At 38.4% G+C, this 21,115-nt stretch overlaps 1 protein-coding gene across 2 annotated transcripts in view; it reads right to left on the bottom strand.

Annotated features, from left to right (window-relative positions):
• TBK1 (TANK binding kinase 1) overlaps positions 1-21,115 on the bottom strand; it is a 45,747-nt gene that overhangs the window by 20,713 nt on the left and 3,919 nt on the right. For both annotated transcript variants that reach the window (XM_008003895.3, XM_008003896.3), the window contains exons 3-6: positions 17,430-17,570; positions 12,983-13,112; positions 10,371-10,552; positions 3,089-3,249 (exon numbers count right to left, since the gene is read on the bottom strand). In XM_008003895.3, the coding sequence (XP_008002086.1) occupies positions 3,089-3,249; positions 10,371-10,552; positions 12,983-13,112; positions 17,430-17,570 (614 nt within the window). The remainder of the gene's footprint in view (positions 1-3,088; positions 3,250-10,370; positions 10,553-12,982; positions 13,113-17,429; positions 17,571-21,115) is intronic.

Below are 21,115 nucleotides of genomic sequence, written 5' to 3'. Positions count from 1 at the left end.
CTCAAAATAATAAGAGCCATCTATGACAAATCAATAGCCAACATCATTCTGAATGGGCAATTCCCCTTAAGAACTGAGACAAGACAAGGATGCCCACTCTCACCACTCCTACTCAACATAGTACTAGAAATCCCAGCCAGAGCAATCAGGCAAGAGAAAAATAAAAGGCATTCAAATAGGAAAAGAGGTAGTCAAATTATCCCTCTTCACTGACAATATGATTCTAAACCTAGAAAACCCTAAAGATTTCGCCAAAAGACTCCTAGACCTGATAAATAATTTCAGCCAAATCTCAGGACACAAAATAAATGTACAACAATCAGTAACATTTCTATACACAGATAAAGCTGAGAACCAAATCAAGAACGCAATCCCGTTTACCAAAGCCACACACAGACACAAAAATACCTAGGAATACACTTAACTGAGGAGTTGAAAGATCACTACAAGACCTAATACCGCTGAAAGAAATCATAAATGACACAACAAATGGAAAAGCATTCCATGCTCATGGGTTGGAAGAATCAGTATCATTAAAATATCCATGCTGCCCAGAGCAATCTACAGAATCAATGCTATTCCTATCAAATTATTAATGTTATTTTTCACAGAATTAGAAAAAACTATTCTAAATTCATATGGAACAAAAACAGAGCCTGAATAGCCACGGCAGTCTTAAGCAAAAAGAACAAAGCTGAAGGCATCACATTAGCTGACTTCAAACTATACTGCAGGGCTACTGTAACCAAAACAGCATGGTATTGGTACAAAAAGATACACAGACTGATGGAATAGAATAGAGACTCCTAAAATAAAGCCACACATCTACAACCAACATATCTTTGACAAAGTTGACAAAAATAAATAATGGGGAAAGGATACCCTATTTGATAAATGGTGCTGGGAAAACTGGCTAACCATATGCAGAAGAATAAAACTAGACCCCTACCTCTTACCATATACAAAAATTAACTCAAGATGAATTAAAGACTTAACTGTAAGACCTCAAACTACAAAAATTCTAGAAGAAAATATAGGACATACTCTTCTATACACTGTCTTAGGCAAATAATTCATGACGAAGACCCCAAAATCAAATGCAACAAAATAAAAAATAGACAAATGAGAAGTAAACTAAAGAGCTTTGGCACAGCAAAAAGAACTCTCAACAGAATAAACAGATAACCTACAGAATGGGAGAAATTATTTGTAAACTATGCATTTGACAAAGGACTAACATCCAGAATCTACAAGGAACTTAAACGAATTAACAAGAAAAAAAAATCTCATTAAAAAGTGAGCAAAGGACATGAACACACTCTCCTCAAAAGAAGACTATGCAAGCTGCTGCCAACAAACATGAAAAAACCACGAATCATGAAAGAGATGCAAATCAAAACCGCAATGAGATACCATCTCACGCCAGTCAGAATGGCTATAAAAAAGCAAAAAAATAACAGATGCTGGTGAGGTTGTGGAGAAAAGAGAATAATTACACACTATTGGTGAGAATGCAAATTAGTTCAGCCCCTATGAAAAGCAGCTTGGAGTTTTCAAATAACTAAAAAGAGAACTATCATTTGACCCAACAATCCCATTGCTGGGTATATAACCAAAGAAAAATAAATTGTTCTACCTGAAAAGACACATGCGCTTGTATGTTTATCCCAGCAGTATTCACAATAGCAAACACATAGAATAAATCTAGGTTCCCATCAATGGCAGATTGGATAACAAAAATGTGGCACATATACACCATAGAATACTATGCAGCCATAAAAAAGAACGAAATCATATCCTTTGCAGCAACATGGATGCAGCTGGAGACCTTTAGCCTAAGTGAACTAATGCAGAAATAAAAAACCAAATACTGTTATGTTCTCACTTAAAGTGAGAGCTAAATCTTGGGTTCACAACTTTTCCATCTGTGCCATGGAGCCCATCATATTGTCTCGCCAATTCCAGAAATCAATTCTTGTAATTATCCCACTTATTTAATGCATCAAAGATGGACATAAGGATGGAAACAATAGACAATGGGGACTCCAAAAGTAAGGAGGGAGACAAGGGCCAAACACTTCTTATTCGGTACTATGTTCATTATCTGGGTGATAGGATCAGTAAAAGCCCAAACCTCAGCACCACACAATATACCCTTTTAACCAAACCTTCATACATACCCTCTGAGTCTAAAATAAAAATGGAAATTAAAAAAAAAATTGTGACAATACATAAATTAATATACATTATACTAGTAAAATATGTAAGTGTCTGGCCCAAATCTGCAACACTGGAAAAAAAAAGTTTAATGTTACATTATTGCCAAAATGTTATTTTTAAGTTTCTTTCATTTATTTATTTAGAGACAGGGTCTCACTCTGTCGCCCAGGCTGGAGTGCAGTGGTGCAATCACAGTTCACTGCAGCCTCAATCTCCTGGGCTCAGGTGATCCTCCCACCTCAGCCTCCTGAGTAGCTGGGACTACAGGAGCATACCACCACCCCTGGCTAATTTTTGTATTTTTTTTGTAGAGACAGGGTCTCTACAAAACCCTCATGTTGCTCAGGCTAGTCTTGAACTCCTGGGCTCAAGCGATCCTCCTCCCTCAGCCTCCCAAAGTGCTGAGATTACAGGCGTGAGCCACCATGCCTGGCCCAAAATGTTATTTTTTAAATGGTAAAAGAAATCAGTTCACTTTAGGGTAAGACTGATGTTTTAGATATGGTAATGATTCTAATATTCCACAGAACTGTATTATTTTTTTCAGTTGTATGGGAGAAAAGTGCTGATGAGTACGCAGAGTGAAATAAACAGTGAGCTGAAATAAGTCTAGAAAGCAGTACATTTTTAATGATGGGCCAAAGACTGAATACCATTTATACTGTGTATATAAGATATTTAAACATAACATGGAAAATTATGCATACTTTTATAAGGCTGCATTCTTTTTAAAAACTCAGGTAGCTTAAAATATCAGAAATGATTGTTAAACCAATTTTCATTAGCATAAACCACTAACAATAAGATGAACCTAGATAGAAATCATTTTTTAAATGCTTCTCTGATTTTAGATCGGGAAACCACTTACATCACTTCTTTATTCCTACGAGGCCCTTCAAAGGGTCTAAATGGCAGTGATCCAGTAGCTGCATGGTAAAATGTTACCCCAATGCTCCAAAGATCAACTGTTGCTCCGTATTTCTTCTGATGATCTTTTCTTAGCACTGCTCTCTCATACATATCAGGGTGCTAAGATTAAAAAAAGATGAAAAATCTATGAACTTGTGACCAATTTCATTATACAAACAAATGGATACTCAATAAAGCTTAGAAATTCTATTTTGTTTTCCTAATAACTTCACTTTCCCAATCTGAAAAGACTATTTCACATCTTCCCCTCCCTCCTCAAACCTCCACCACTACCTTCTTTGATCCTCAATTGTGATGACCCTGCTTCATAATTTAATGTGGAAATGGAAGGAATCAGACCAGCACTCCCTTATGCCCTTTACCAAATACAGCCTACCTGAATCTGTGTCCGTTTTCTTTTTTTCTCTTTTTTTTTGAGATGGGGTGGAGTGCAGTGGCTTGATCTCAGCTCACTGTAAGCTCTGCTTCCTGGGTTCAAGCGATGCTCCTGCCTCAGCCTCCTGAGAAGCTGGGACTACAAGTGCCTGCCATGATACCTAGCTAATTTTTGTATTTTTTGTAGAGATGGGGTTTCGCCATATTGGCCAGGCTGGTCTCGAACTTCTGACCTCTGGTGATCCTTGAGGACCTTGAGAGCCTTGGCCTTCCAAAGTGCTGGGATTACAGGCGTGAGCCACTGCACCTGGCCAATCTGTGTCCGTTTTCCAGGCCTCCTTTCCAGTCACAATGGAACTGTGCCTATACATGGCCAACTTTTCCATCTGTACTGAAGAGCCCATCATATCATCTCACCAATTCCAGAAATCAATTCTTGTAATTATCCTACTTATTTAATGCATCAATGTTTCCCTCTGTTCTGATTCATTACTTTCTGCTTACAAACATGCTTTGATATCTCCCATTTTAAAAGATCTCTAAATTGACCACAAAACTCCTTTCAACAATTACCCAATTCTCTGCTTCCCACCACAGCAAAATTTCTCAGTACAGCTGTCCATGCTTATTATAACTGCCTTACTCCCTCATTTCCCATTCAGACCATTAAATATCATATGTATGCTTTAACGTCCCAAACTATCTTGGGCCCCGAGCCTCAGATTCATATATCCTACTGTTCTCTTGATGTCTACAAGGCAGCTCAAACTTAACATATCCAAAATTGACTCTTGGTCTTCCCACTTAAACTTGTTTCCTCCTAAATCTTTAAGTAAATAGTACCACCATGTATCTAGCTGCTCACACCTGAAACCTATCAGGCAGCCTTAATTTCTTTGCCTTATGCCTCAAATGCAATCTGTCAGGGTAAGTGTATTTAATTTAATGAAATTAAATTCTCTAGAATCAATTCAGAGGACTAACTTGACTGGGTTCACTGAGGATCTACTGATATTCAACACACGTCCTTACACACAGGAGACACTACACCAAGTTTGTCCAACCCGCAGCCTGTGGGCCACATGTAGCCCAGGACAGCCTTGAATGCGGCCCAACACAAATTCATAAACTTTCTTAAAACATTGAGGTCTTTTGCGATTTTTTTTTTTTATAGCTCATCAGCTATCATTATTTTATGTGTGGCCCAAGAAAATCTATCATATTTTATGTGTGGCCCAAGACAATTCTTCCAATGTGGCCCAGGGAAGCCAAAATATTGGACACTCTGCACTATATACCACAGTCACTAAGAACAGATGGAGCTTCTAAAAAATTGTTTAGGAGCTTACAGAACCTAACAGATATTCTGATGGACATTTTGTTCTGCAGAGAATAAGCAGTGGTCACACACAGCATGGCCTCCTCCCATCTGCCTTCATGAAAGTTATACACTGGCAACTTGAAGATTTTTGGAAGATAAATCCTAAAAAGTATACTTATGGACCAAAGTAGTTACCACCTAAATGATCCCAAACCAAAACAATTCCTTATGACATTGTGGGATTAAGCTACAGCCCAGGGAACTGGGAACCAGTGTAGGGAATGCTGCTGGGACGGGCTTCTAAATGATGCAGTCTGTGAATCTCACTCCCAAAGGATCAATCTCTGATTTCTGGGGGTCGGGGGTGGGGGGACCGGAGATGAGGGTGGGAAAAAGACTCTTTCGAGAAACACATTTTAAAGAGAAATCAGAATGCAGACAAGTATAAGACCTGGGCATTGAAGTGAGTGTCCAAACATATGCCTACTAGATATATGGGATCTCAGTGGCTCTGCTGGTTCTGTAGCACAGCACATAAAGTGATTTTTGTCCAAAGAAGCGACTACCAAACCTTTGACCTAGTAGCTGGTACTTAGTGTGTAAATGGTGTCGTGAAGAGGCCAAGAGTACCTGGATAGGTCTGATGCCTTCCGGAATATAAAGCCTCCTGGGAAGAGGAGACACAATGATTCTAGAAGGAGACAAAGATGGACCTCCTCACAAGGTGCAATAATATACAGCCTAACTGGTATAGCAGGAAGCTATTCCCTGGGAGTGACTAACTTGGGGTGGCTTGACACATGCTGGTCTGATACATTTGTGCCCACTAGCTCTCTCCTGATGTGCTACCGGCTCGGTGTTACTTGGCCTGGGCTACTGCATCTGGAAGAAAAGCATAAGGATAAAGCTACTCCAAGGTTTTCAGAATTATATTACTGAGATAATATCCATTATATTAAAAACAGTAGAAGAGACAGTGTGTGGTGGCTCACATCCTGTAATCCCAGCACTTTGGGAGGTCAAGGTGGGTGGATCACTTGAGGTCAGGAGTTTGAGACCAGCCTGGCCAACATGGTGAAACCTCATCTCTACTAAAAATACAAAAATTTGCTGGGTAGTGGCACACGCCTGTAATCCCAGCTACTTGGGAAGCTGAGGCAGGAGAATTGCTTGAATCCAGAAGGTGGAGGTTGCAGTGAGCTGAGATGGCACCACTACACTCCAGCCTGGGCAACAGAGAGACTCTGTCTCAAAAATACACATATATATATACAAAAATATTAGCCAGGTGTTGTGGTGTGCACCTGTAACCCCAGCTATCTGGGAGCCTGGCACATAAGAATCACCTGAACCTGGGAGGCACAGCTTGCAGTGAGCTGAGATTGTGCCACTGCACTCCAGCCTGGGTGACAGATTGAGACTCTGTCACAATAACAACAACAACAACAACAAAAAACAGTAGAAGAATGTTTTCTTTGGACTTTAACATACAAAAGAGAGAGGATTTAACATCTGGGTTGTAGTTCCTGGGAGCTTCAAAACAAGGGAGGTTTTCAGTTAAACGTAGAATACAGCCAGGCTGCTGAGTCTTAGACTATTATTTATCTCATTTTATAACTTCTGGTGCGCACTGAACCCATTCTGAAATAGGAAATAAATAGATTGGAGTTAAATTTCAGCCTAGGGTACAGCACAGACTTGGAGTTAATTTATTTAATGTTTTGCTTTTCTTGATTTAAAAGTCTTAGAGGCAAAAGCTAAACTGTGTTCCCAGGAGGTTACATGAAAGATTAATAGTTGGTATTGGGGAAGCAACCTCATGAAGGCTGGTACAGGACTGCTCTTTGCTTGTTATGGTAATTATCATGACTGGAAAAGGCAGAGACCAGACACTGAAGGACATACTGCAGTATATGTGACAGTTCTGAAAAATGATCCTCCTATATATAGTCTGAATGACTTTGGAATATTCTGTCAGATACCTGTACAGGTGAGAAATCTATTTCGAACTCCATTTTATATATAACAAAGCATTTTTGCACAGTTTTTCCAAGAATGTAACTATATTTAAATCCACTTTGTTTAGTTAGAAACTTTACCAAAAATTGTTTACTACTTTGGAAAATCATGTCAATAACAATATTACCATTTGTGATGTGATTCACTCATATAACATGAGTTATCACTGCACTTGTATTCAAAGTGGTATTACATATAGGCACAAGCATGTATGACTACTTAATTTGTTTGCTCATGAAGCTGTTTCTAAATTTTTACATATTAAATATCTATTATTTTATTATAAAATATTTTCCTTTACATTATTAAGATATGCTATTTTAATTAAGTGTGCAGGTTTATAATATTATCTAGGAATTTCATTTCAAGATACTGAAGGGAACACTGCAAAATATTTATTATAAAAAGGGGGTATTGGTCTGACAGGGTTTAAACTACTAGCCTATCTGATCTGGCTAGCCCCTTGATTACGTCTTCAATTCTAACTCCTTCCACTTGCCTCTTTACTCCCTAAATTCCAGCAAAATTGCCATCTTTTCTGTTTCTCCAACTCCTGAGGTCATTCTTGTCTCCAGGCCTTTACAGCTCCTGTTTTCTCTGGGCCTGATGGAACCAGACTGAAGCACAAGAACATTCTTAGAGCAGTAAACCTTGGCAAGCAGTGCCCTCCTGGGAATGGCAGTGTCCTGAGCACTCATCTACTGTGGCTTTGGCCATGACAGGTGTGGGCTCCAGAGACAAGGAGCTGGGGCTGGTGAACTAGCTTTTAGAAATAGGCTGTTCTTACAGAAAGTGGGGTTGGGGAAAAAAAAGTACTGGGTGAGAGAAAGAGAAAGAGAGAGAGAAATTGAATTTTTGAAGAAGTTATTTTATCTAATAATTGAATTTGAAGGACACTGGCTCGAGCTTGCTACTGGAAAGGAGGCAGTCTGGGAGAACATGGCCTTGAGCTATTTAGTGGAGGCTCACTGCTCTAAGAGAAAAGAGAAGGGGAATGTCTGAGCTGGGGAAGTGAACGAATCAGGAAGCTGCCTTGTACCAAAGCTCTGGTGTGAATTCAGCAGTGTTGCTTCTAGAAGCAGAAAGCATGGTCTAGCCAAATATAACTGAGAAGACCACCAACAGAGAAATGAGAATGAAGATGTGTGTTGACTCAGTCACATGTTGAGGCCCAGGAAGAGACAAAAGGATAATAGCAAAAGCACAAATGTCACGTAGGACAGAAAAAGGAGCAGGAAAGAGGTGATTTCCGCTTGTCTAACTCTGCTTGGTGTTCTCGGCAGCCTAAGATGAAAGTCCCTGCTTTTATGGCGCTTACATTCTCATGGAGAATTCAGGATATGAAGCCTGATTCCATTTGCCAGAAACATCTGAGTCCTGTCTCTGTTCCAGCCAAGAGTCTCAGGAAGCCTGAAGGTGAATTCATTACAACTGTACTTCCCTCTGCTATGTTCTATGACATTCTCCAGATCCACAATGACAGGGAGTCCACTGTATCACAAAGCAGCTCACACGTCACAACTCAGACAGCCAGAGGACCCCACAGGCATCTTGGGCCCTCAACAACACACGTCTACGTAGGGGAGAGGAGGCTAGACTGATGCAGTAGGGTTCAGTAGTACACAGCAAGTAGAGATGGAGGGAACTGCCGAGGAGTATGAGGACTGGTGGTTGAGTTTCTTTACTGCAGGGTGAGGTAGCTTCCACAGGGCCAGGGAATGGCCACAGCACAGCAGTCAGAACAGTGTGCCTGGCTTGCTTCTTTTTATCATTTCAGTGTCAGTTCATTTAGTCCTTAAAGGAGGCTTTCCCAGGCTATCTTTCTCCTGCTAGTCACTCTTTATCTTACTACCTTAATTTATTGTCTTTGCTAAACTTTAATGATCTGAATTTACTTTACTTGTTAATCATCTTTTTTCCCTACCAGAATGTGGGCTCCATAAGAGCAGGAATATCATGTATCTAGAGTCTGAGCACCTACAACAGTATCCGGTATATAGTAGGCACTTCATAAATATTTGTGCAATGAATGAATAAAATCCATTTTTAGGTACCTTTTTTTTTTCCCCCCGAGACAGAGTCTCCCTCTGTCACCCAGGCTGGAATGCAGTGGCATGATCTCAGCTCATTGAAACCTCCACCTCCCAGGTTCAAACAATTCTGCCTCAACCTCCCAAAGTAGCTGGGATTACAGGCACACGTCACCACACCCAGCTAATTTTCGTATTTTGAGTAGAGATGGGGTTTCACCATGTTACCCAGGCTGGTCTCAAACTCCCAACCTTGTGATCTGCTCACCTTGGCCTCCCAAAGTGCTGGGATTACAGGCATGAGTCACCGTGCCTGGGTCAGGTACTTTTTTTTAAAAAAAATTAAGAGACAGGGTCTCGCTTTGTAGCCCAGGCCAGATTGCAGTGGTGCAATCACAGCTTACTGCTGCCTCAAATTTCTGGGCTCAAGGGATCCTTCTGCCTCAGCCTCATGAGTAGCTGGGAGTACAGATGTGTACCACCATGCCTGGCTAATTTTGTAATTTTTTGCAGAGATGGGGTCTTGTCATTGTGCCCAGACTGGTCTTGAACTCCCGGGCTCAAGCAATCCTTTGCCTGCCGAGGAAGCAATCATCGGCATCCCAAAGTGTTGGAATTATAGGCATAAGCCACTGCGTCTGACCCATTCTTAGGTACTCTTATCTAAAAGATCATCACATATATCTACAGATCATTTTGGGGTTACCAATAGTTAGGATAACAATTTAAGACACTTAGTTCATGCCACTTAGAATACTTTGAATAAAGCTACAGGGGGTGGTAGATATCTTGCATCTTATAAAACTACAACTGCACAATCCAAATGCAAAAAAGTCATAGATTCTATGACTTTTAAGACAAAACCCAGAGCCATGAACAATTAGTGAGCTATATATATTAAACTTCCTGATTACATGTTAAAACTATTTACTTTTAAGTATATTTTCTTAAGTGTTTCAAATATTTACTGACTTTACAAAAACACACCTACATAAATTTTTTCAACCACAGAGCTTTTCTAGCTTTCTAAAATCTCAAGTTAGATCTTCTCAGGGGAATTTTGTGCGTGTGTGTTTCTAACAATGGTCCTTTTAGTCATTCAATAACCAAACTCCCCCAAATAAAATTATCTGTTTCATAAACATAACGAATATATAAAAAACAGTATTATAACAAGCTTGTAATATATTGACTCCTCATCAAAAAAAGGGATCCTTCTGATACAGATCCATAGCATCAGTAAAACTCAAGAATTTAAGAGTGCTATAAAACTTCCAAGAATTTTTAACAGAAAAATAACTGCACCCTTGGAAACGAGTACCTAATTTCCCATGTTACACATATTCATTAGAATAGAAAATTTAATTTTTGTCATAAAAACGGTACTTTATAGCGAATTGGCTGATCAATTACCCAATTATAATTACAATATATCAAGCTTCTTTAAATGAAAATATTAGCGATGCATGACTTACCAAATATTCTTCTGTGCCATACAGAGAAACAAATTGCTCATCATCTTCTAATTCTCTAGCTGCACCAAAATCTGTGAGTTTGTACACAGACTGTCCATCTTCCCCTATAACACGCATGATATTTCCTGGCTTGATATCACGGTGCACTATGCCATTCTCTCGAAGATGATTCATTCCACCCACTTCAACAATATAAAACAAAAGAAGTCATAATGTATTTAGGTGTATGTGTGCATGTCTCAAATTCATTGATATAGTCACCCAAACTTAATATAAATTTTTCCATAATTTGGTTCAAAGTAATTTTCTCAAAGAATAGATAATAAATAAACATATATAATATCTTATGCTTTAGTTATAATAAGTTTTAGAATGATAAAAATTAATGTGGTCTAAGGAAGAATCCAGTGTCTCTTAAGTACTACCAGGAAAATGTAACAAAACAGTCTTAAGCATATGATTTCTTGAATTACTTTGGTTATATATATGTGGGTGACTGTTTAAACATAAAAATAATAAAGATTCCCAAAAAAGATATCAATCTTTCACCAGAGTTTTATATTTCTTTATCTTGCAAGAAAAATTCCCTAAAAAGTAAACTGGACTCAATATGTAAAACAGCAAAAAAGAAACAGAAAAACAGCAAAGTGTCAAACTTGTTTCCATAAACATGTATTCTCATATGCTTGACACTATTCCAAAAAGCCCATTTTCTTTTCTCTTAAGAACTTCTTAAGGGCAAAGTTGTCTACTTTGCTGAAATTAAGCTATTTTGTCTAACTGACAGGCACTGTCACTTAGTGATAACTTTATACATTTGCTTGACGGCTGATAGATGAATGTTCAAATTCAAAATATGTAAAAGGTTTAGGGGTATCAATGTATAATTATTAAAACTCAGGACTACCAGTATACTTAGGAAGATATCATATCCATAATTTCTATTTGATTAAACAGGCTGTAGCATACTAGTAATATTGTTTCTCTCTCATTGTATCCTCATCTAACTAATCGCTCTGCTTCCAGTGTCAAGTTCAAGAATTCCCACCAATCTTTTACCTTCTTTATCACTTGACTTTTCCCCATACCTCGAATATTTGATTCATTTATTTTAAGATGTTATTTCCTTTGACTGCAGTATTTTTTAAAAAAAATAGGTTCACTGAGATATAATTCACACACAACATTCACCTTTTTAAAGTGTACAATTCAGTCAATTTTAGTATGGTCACAGAGTTGTACAACCATCACCACTAATTTCAGAATACTTTTGTCACACCAAAAAGACACCTCATACCCAACTCTGTCTTCTCCTGATCCCCCAGCAACCACTAATCTGCTTTCTGTCTCCATGGATTTGCCTATTCTTGACATTTCATATAAATGGAATCATATAATATTGCATCTGACTTCTTTCACTTAACATAATGTTTTCAGGTTCATCCATGTTGTAGCATATATAACTACTTCATATCTTTTTGTAAACAAATAATATTCCATTGTATGGACATACCACATTTTTGCTTATCTATTCATCAGTTGAGGGACATTTGGGCTGTTTTCATTTTTTATTTTTTGCTATTATGAATAATGCTGCTAAGTACACTGGAGGATATGTGAATTCTTTGGGGTATATACGTAGCAGTGGAATTGCTGGGTCATTTGGTCAAAAGTTAAATAATTCTATATTGAACTTTTTGAGGAACTTCTAGACTGTTTTCCAGAATGGCTGTATCATTTTACAATCCTACCAGCAATGTATGAGGATTCCAATTTCTCCATATTCTTGCCAACACTTCTTGTTGTTCAATTTTTTTTTTTTTTTGAGATAGAGTCTTGCTTTGTTGCCCAGGCTGAAGTGCAGTGGTACAATCATGGCTCACAGCAGCCTTAATCTCCTGGACTCAAGTTATCCTCCCACCACAGCCTCCCGAGTAGTTGGGACTACAGGTGCATGCCACCATGCCTGGCTATTTTTTATTTTATTTTTTGTAGAGATGGGGGCTCACTATGTTGCTCAGGCTGATCTTGAACTCCTGGACTCAAGCAATCTGCCTGCCTCCGCCTCCCAAAGTGCTGGGATTACAGGCGTGAGCCACCATGGTTGGCCCTGTTTGTCTTTTTGATATTAGTCATTTTCATTGGTATAAAGTGGTATTTCATTGTGGTTTTGATGAGCATTTCCCTAATAACCAATGATGTTGGTTATTAATTGATTAATTAACGTTGAACCTTTTTTATGTACTTGTTAGCCACTTGTGTATCTTCTTTGGAGAAATGTCTATGCGAATCCTTTGCCCATTTTTAAACTGGGTTATCTGGCTTTTTATTGTTGACTTGTCTGGATAAAAATTCCTTGTCAGGTGTATCATTTACAAACATTTTTTTTCTCATTCTATGGGCTGTCTTTTCACTTACCTGATGTCCTTTGAGGCACAAAAATGTTTAATGTTGATGAAGTCCAATTTATGTATTTATTTTTGGTATTTGTGTTTTTGGTGTCATATCTAAGGAAGCATTGCATAAAGGTCTTTAGTTTTGAATGTAAGATGTTGTTAAAAAATTCTGTTATTAAATTTTATATATAAAAGAAATCACATAAATAAACATACCCACATCTCGTAAAACAATTAAGAATTCAGATTCTGGTAGTCCATAGGCATTAGAAGGCTCTTCTAAAACAGTGTATAAACTCCCACATGGGCAAAATTCCATAATAAGTACTTTATGTCTTGTTGTTGTCTGAAAAAAAAAATCATTGATTGCGAATCAACATAAAAAATAAATTTTGATTATATGTCAGTACTTATCTGATTTCATTTAAATGTAGGATTTGTTACAATGATGAAAGCACTTAGGTTCACCTGAGATTCAGTATCTGTTGACCATACACATATAAGAATTAACATCTTCTAGCCAGGCGCGGTGGCTAACGCCTGTAATCCTAGCACTTTGGGAGGCTGAGGTGGGCGGATCACAAGGTCAAGAGATTGAGACCATCCTGGCCAACATGCTGAAACCCCATCTCTACTAAAAATACAAAAATTAGCTGAGTGTGGTGGCACACGCCTCTAGTCCCAGCTACTCGGGAGGCTGAGGCAGGAGAAGCACTTGAACCCAGGAGGCGGAGGTTGCAGTGAGCCGAGATTGCGCCACTGCAGTCCAGCCTGGTGACAAAGCGAGACTCCATCTCAAAAAAAAAAAAAAAATTAAAAAAAAGAAAAAGAAAAAGAATTAACATTTTCCAAATTCCTATTAAGAAGTTGGATTTGTTTTTAAAGACAAACCACAGTAAAAAGTAGCTAAATCTGAACTACAAAATCATTGGTACAATGTTATGATGGTTTTGTTAAAATTATCTTAAATTTCTTTTCTTTTTTTGTTTGAGACAGAGTCTTGCTCTGACTCAGAGCAACCTCCACCTCCAAGGTTCAAGTGATTCTCCTGCCTCAGCTCCCAAGTAGCTGGGAGTATGGGCATGCTCCACCATGCTTGGCTGATTTTTCTATTATTTTGTAGAGATGGGGTCTCACTATGTTGCCCAGGCTAGTCTCGAACTTCTGGGCTCAAGCAATCTGCCTGCCTCAACCTCCCAAAGTGCTGGGATTGCAAGCTTGAGCTACCACACCCAGTCACTTGAAATTCTTTATTTCTTTTTTTTTTTTGAGACGGAGTCTTGCTCTGTTGCCCAGGCTGGAGTACAGTGACACGATCTCGACTCTCTGCCTCCCGGGTTCACAGCATTCTCCATTCTCCTGCCTCAGCCTCCCAGGTAGCTGGGACTACAGGCACGTGCCACCACACCCAGCTAATTTTTTTGTATTTTTAGTAGAGACGGGGTTTCACCATGTTAGCCAGGATGGTCTCAATCTCCTGACCTCGTGATCCGCCCGCCTCGGCCTCCCAAAGTGCTGGGATTACAGGCGTGAGACATTGCGCCAGTGTTGAATTTCTTATGTATAACAGCACATTTAGGGCAACAGCTCTTCTAACCTCTTAAAACGAAATTTTTCGTATGATGACTACTGTTACTTCAAGGAATGGAGTCCTATCCTTAAAAATAAATGGGGAGCAGAAGAGCTGAGTGGTCCCTCTCGCAGCAAAGCTCCAGTCTGCTCATCTGCATCTGAGCTGCTCATTTGTTTTAAACCTTAATTTTAACATACCATTGATTATAATGCTTCATCAATTTAATAACAGCTTTACAGGGAAAAAGAAACACCATCAAATTACATATACCCAATTATTATAAGATGCACACCAATTTCAGAACCTGAAAATGTGAATGAGTCTTAAAATCTACTATTCATCTCCAACTTTTTATCCTTTCTTTCTTTTATAATTTTTTTTCTACATATCTCCAAAACACTTTTATAAAATATTTTAAATTATTTTCTGGCAGTCATTTCAAAAGAGAGAGAGAGAAATAATTGTAATAGAAAAAAAAAACTGCCGGGCGTGGTGGCTCATGCCTGTAATCCTAGCACTTTGGGAGGCCGAGACGGGCGGATCACGAGGTCAGGAGATCGAGACCATCCTGGCTAACATGGTGAAACCCTATCTCTACTAAAAATACAAAAAATTAGCCAGGCTTGGTGGTGCGCGCCTGTAGTCCCAGCTACTCAGGAGGCTGAGGCAGGAGAATGGCGTGAACCGGAAGGGCGGAGCTTGCAGTGAGCCGAGATCGCCCCACTGCACTCCAGCCTGGGTGACAGAGCGAGACTCCGTCTCAAAAAAAAAAAAAAAAAAAGAAAAAAAAGAAAAAAAAACCTGTTGCTTTTAAATGATGATATATGTTGATTGTTGAAAATCTGGGAGGTATACATAATTCCATTACCTGGAGATAATGAATTAATATTTTGGTGTATTTTTTTTCAGTCTTTTTTCTATGAATCAAATAATGTCATAGATACATAATGCTGTTTGCATATTACACTGTAGAGATTAAGATCATACTACATATATATTTTTAATCCTGATTCTTCTAACATAACATCATATATAAGGTGTTTTGAGAAGATTAAAATTTTGGTAAATATCTCTTTTCATTACCACTTAACTATTGTGTGGTAAAATTAACTTTACCTAAAGAGAAGTCAGCCTTTGCCCCTGGCTACTGGAAAGTGATCTCTGGCCCCTGAAATGCCCTATCTGAAAGAACAAGAATTCTGTCTTTGTTCCTCTGGGGGCTTCGGCCACTGGAGATTCTAACAGCATGATTTATGATGGGGGCTTTAGAACACACCGTATGAGTTCCGCCCTCCAGAGGAAATGAAGACTAAAGGAATTACCCCAAAACTCTGGAAGGGGCTGGGGACTAAAGGTTAGCAATACAGGCAATAAGTGATCCAGCCTCAGTAAAAACCCTGGACACCAAAGGCTTCGGTGAGCTTCCCTGACTGGCAATACTCCATGCATACTGTCATACATCAATGCTGAGACAGTAATGTGTCCCTCAGGACAAAGAAGCTTCAAGTTTGGAACCCTCCCACATTCCACGCTTTGTGTCTCTTCCTCTGGCTGGTTCTAATTTCCATCTTTTTGCTACAATAAAATAGTAATTGTAAGTATAGCACTCTCCTCAGTTTTGTGAGTCATTCTACTTTCCAGCAAATTACCAAATCTGAGTGTCATGGGCAACCCCCATATTTGCATCCAGCTGGTATGATGTGAAGGTAGTCTTGTGGGAACTGTTCTCTCTGTGCAGTTTGCCAAACTCCTTCGCAATTGGTATCAGAAGTCTTAAGCAGACTTGGCAGTCTGGAAGGCTCTTAACCTTGAGTTTGGCTAATTCCAGGTAACTATCTGCCACACATTCTAATTTATTTAACTTATTTACCCACTCTTTATTATAAACAGCATGCCAATTAAAATTTTTATGCATAAAATTATATTTGTTTACTTCCTAAGAAATAATCACTAAAAATAAAATCACTAGAGTATAAACTACATTTTTTCCCCAAAGACTTTATTGATTGCTCATGTTTAAAGGGATTAAAATCATTTCTATTTCCATTATTTCTAGATTACGTTTCCTAATGACATTCTTACTTCCACCATTTCCCCTTAAAAAAATCAATTCTTTTATAATTGGACTTCATATCTTAAACTCTAGGACTCTTGAAATTTTTATTCTTTCGCAAAATAAAAAATTTTTATTTTTTTAAAAGTTTGATTTTTTTCTTTTTATAATTATTTTTTCTTTTTATAATTATTTGATTTAACTTGTTACCTTTTTCTAGTAATAATACTGGTAACCATATTCAATACCCTTTCATTTCTTTATTTCTTTATTTTTTTGAGACAGGGTCTCACTCCATCACCCAGGCTAGAGTACAGTGGCACAATATGGTTCACTGTAGCCTTGATCTCTTAGGCTCAGGTGATCCTCCCACCTCAGCCTCCTGAGTAGCTGGAACTACAGGTGCACACCTCCACGCACAGCAAATTTTTGTATTTTTTACAGAGACAGGGTTTTGCCATGTTGCCCAGGCTGTTCTTGAATTCCTGAGCTCAAGTGATCCTTTCTTTCTTTCTTTCTTTTTTTTTCTGAGATGGAGTCTTGCTCTGTTGCCAGGCTGGAGTGCAGCAGCACGATCTCAGCTCACTGTGACCTCTGCCTCCCAGGTTTAAGCAATTCTCCTGCCTCAGCCTCCCAAGTAGCTGGCACTACAGGTGCGCACCACCACGCCCAACTAATTTTTGTATTTTTAGTAGAGATGGGGTTTCACCATATTGCCAGGCTGGTCTCAATCTCTTGATCTCGTGATCTGCCTGCCTCGGCCTCCCAAAGTGCTAGGATTACAGGCATGAGCCACCACACCCAGCCGCACCTGGCCACCCCCTTTTATTTCTTATACTACTGTTTCTGATTCCATTTTTATGATATTTTATTTCTATTGTTCTATGTATTCAAGAATCCTTTAGGATAGAGTATTTGGTTGTACAAACCCCAATTTTCAACAGTTTTTAAAAAAAAATCCATTTTTTAATACTAGGTTCTATCTCTTGACTCATAACTACAATAAATGTAAGATTAACTAAAGTTTTACTACTTACCTCTTCTTCAATAGCAAATAATTTGACGATATTTTTGTGATTGAGTTTTTTCAACACTTCAAATTCTCTCATTTGAACATCCACTGGACGCAGGAAGCTTATGTTATTAAATACTTTGATAGCAAATAAATCACCAGTTTTCTTTAAAAAAAAGAGAGAAATGTTTTACTTATTCATAATATTGTAAAAGAGATTAAAAGGTAGCATTAAAACTAGTTATGGCAACTTATTTTCTGATAGAACATTGTGCATCTTTTAGGCACAGAGAATCTGTACTAGGACTCTTGACTTTTCTAAAAAGTTAAAATGAATCAATTAACTGCTCAATATTTCTTTCAAATTACACCTTTTGGAATTTAGAAATGGATATTTTCTTTCATATCATAAAGCTTTCATGAGGATACAGTGGGGCAAAAATAGTCGCACACCCAAAGATAAAAGCTATAATAATATCAAAAGCAAAATCATCTTTTAGAGAGGAAATAGAAAGTGAAACTCACAAGGGCTTCTCCAAGGCCTAATAATTTTAAACAAATCAAAGCAGGACAGAGAGACTGAACACTATATTCCACCTATGAGATTTTTATTAAGAATATCAAAGTAATGCAATTAACTTTTCAGAATTATTTTGTAGCTAGGACAATGTTGGGGAGGAGAGTGGGGAAAGCAGGAGTTGCAGAGCAAGGCTAAAGCAGACTTCCTGGTTGGATTCTACCACTGCTGCCCTGGGTTACTTTCTGCAACTCTACCTAGATGACCAGGGCAGGCTGTTCCTTCACAGACCCTCTCTAGAGGATTAAAGGCATTTATTTCTTCTTCTCTACTGATGTATTGCAGCATCCCACTCTCACTCTTTCATGACCTACTGAAGTAGATCACACACAAAATTACAAAGCACAGCTGTAGTTGGTAGGGAATCTTAGAAGTTCTAAACATACGCTTACATTTCAGGTAAACATCATATTCGTATATTCTTCTTATTAACCTTCCTTTAAGATTATCTTTCAGACCCTCTCACTCCTTCCAATCACTCTAATGAGCAAGTCTCTCCCTCGTGGCCAGTCCACATCTTGAGTTTAGCCTTACATTTCCCCCCATTCATCCAAGGTTGAACTTCCCTAGAGCAAGCAGGAAAATCCTTTTCTCTTTGAGCCTGGGTTTCAAGCACATTTCATGGCTAAAGACATTTCATCTCTATCAGGACCTCTGTACTGTTCCTGCTTTGGAGTCTTCTTTATACTTTCCACAGATTCACCACTTGGAGCTATCATCCTTCTCTCTCACTCCAGAATCGCATGATCCTTTTCTTAAGGCCATTTAACTGCTTCATAATCCTATGTGATTCCCCTCACCCTGGTCATGCAAAATGCACAAATTGATACATATTCTTTCCAGAGGAAAATGAAAGATGAAAGAGCCAATGACCATTTTCAGACATATGAAAAGAGAAGAATTTAACTATAGTTCAGTTCCACTGTTTTTCCCTTAGTTCAGCAAGGGTAAAGACACTGCCAAATCTATGTATCACCCAACAGAGTGATTTTTCTTAAGCTGAGACAGACCTCAAACTCAGTCTAAAACTAGGAGAAACCTAACAGAGGAGCAAGCAGGGAAAATAATACAATTTTGCAATATACCCACTGACTTCACGGTCATTATTTTCCAAACTTGTGTAGACTACATCATGCCTGTGAGATTATCGGGATATAGGTGGAAACGTACCATTTTCCCTTTATTCACCTACACAGTCATCTATTATTCACTAAGTCAAAGTGTATACAAATAATAGAGATCCATATATATATTCCATATATATATATGTGTGTGTGTGTATATATATCCATATGTGCAGATCAACACATCCTTCAACTCTCTTCCCTTCAACTTCACCATGAATATACACATCCACACTCATACATTAGTAACTAAAAGCAATTTAATGAAAAAGAGATTAAGTAGGTAATATACTTTGAATGACAAGTAATAAATGTAAGAATTTGGTCATTCTAAGAAATAATATAAAAGGGTTAATATCATGGTAAAAATCCTCAAATAGTTAAAGGGAAGCAGGATTTTTTGGAGGATATAGTCCTAAACACTTGAAATTACTGTCATTAAGAACAAACTTGGTTTCTCAAAGCACCTTCCTAGGAAAACTGTTGGGGACTAAATATTAGACTGGGCCTTGGCCATCTTTTTCGCGCGCGTGTTTGTGTGTGTGTGTGTGTTTCTAGTAGAGACAGGGTTTTGCCATGTTGCCCAGGCTGGTCTCAAAACTCCTAGACACAGCAATCCACCTATCTTGGCCTCCCAAAGTGCTGGGATTATAGGCGTGAGCCACTATGTCCGATGTAGCAATCTTTTAATTAATTCTTATATTTCTCAAATCTTCATTTTAGATTTCCACACTATAATGGGTACATATTTGTTTCCTTTGGAGAGCTTCAGGTTGTCTTGGGGTAGTCTAATCAGTCCTCATTCATTCACTTATTTTTTCATGCAGCAAACATTTATAGAGTGTATAATTTATAGAGTGCATACTATGTGTAGTCATTTACATGAAGCATAGAGTATTTAAGTTAAGGAAAGAGGAGCAGGATATGTGACATATCTTCTAGTGCCAGGCCCTTTCAATATGTCTCATCCAGTCTCTATCACTATTGACTATCTCTCATCCCATCAGCTTCCAATTTACTTCCTTTCTAATCCATCCTGCTACTAAACTCGAAACTGTGTCCAGAGACTGCACATTAGCTATAGTTATATTCACTAGGTCTGCCACAGTGCCTGACACATACCAAGTGATAATTAAAAGTTTGTTAATTTGGACTACAGGAAGATAAGATGATCAGATGTGTTCTCAATGCTAAATTCTGAGTCACTAGTCATTTTCTCCTTGGCATAAAACAAAAGCAATTTCTAGGATGGGGTACCCAGGATTGATCACAAGTAATCTAAGTAAGAATCCAGAGCTTGTGGATAATTCTAGATACAGGGGGAGGAAAGCTAAAAGTTGTCCGTATGGTACTTCTGATTCATTCTCTATGAGCCATAAAGGGTGTTTATAGTCAATATACTCTCCCCAGAGGAAACAGCCGCTCCCCGATGTACGCTTATCTCATCATCACTGACAGAACTGACTGGTAGTCTCAAGAATACAGGAAAAGAGGAAGCAATTCCTCTCTACTAAAACTTTAGGGCCCTATTTCTGAAAATAAGGATTTAGGAAGCTCCAAACATCATTTAGCTCCAAAACAAATTCATAGCACTGCAAAATTAGTTATTATTTGTATTATGAACGAACTGTGTACTCCATTTTTCCAGCTTCTTTCCCAGAATAGACTCTATTTTTCCAGCGTCTTTCCCAGAATAGGAAGTTTAATTATCTTCGATTTCTTCATTTTAAATTATTTTAACTATTTTTAATTTCATCCTCCACATTGAATCTGACACAAAATCCTTTTTGGTTCTTGAAGTGCCTCTGGGAATAATCTTATTTTATTCCCACCTCCACTACCAGGTTCTGATTACCTTATACGAAAATATGGTCTTTTCAACCTGGGCTCCTTGTTGAGAATCTCATTTTACTCCCACCTGCTTTGTAGGATGCTGTTTTAGTGGGGGTACTTACCCTTACCAGAGCCTATCAGAAACACCTGTGAGTTCCCCTCCAACTACACATCTGC

Source organism: Chlorocebus sabaeus, chromosome 11, assembly GCF_047675955.1.
Source record: "Chlorocebus sabaeus isolate Y175 chromosome 11, mChlSab1.0.hap1, whole genome shotgun sequence".
Lineage (NCBI taxonomy): Eukaryota > Metazoa > Chordata > Mammalia > Primates > Cercopithecidae > Chlorocebus > Chlorocebus sabaeus.
The sequence above is the reverse complement of the archived record's forward strand: the minus strand, read 5'-3'. Positions and strand labels throughout refer to the sequence as shown.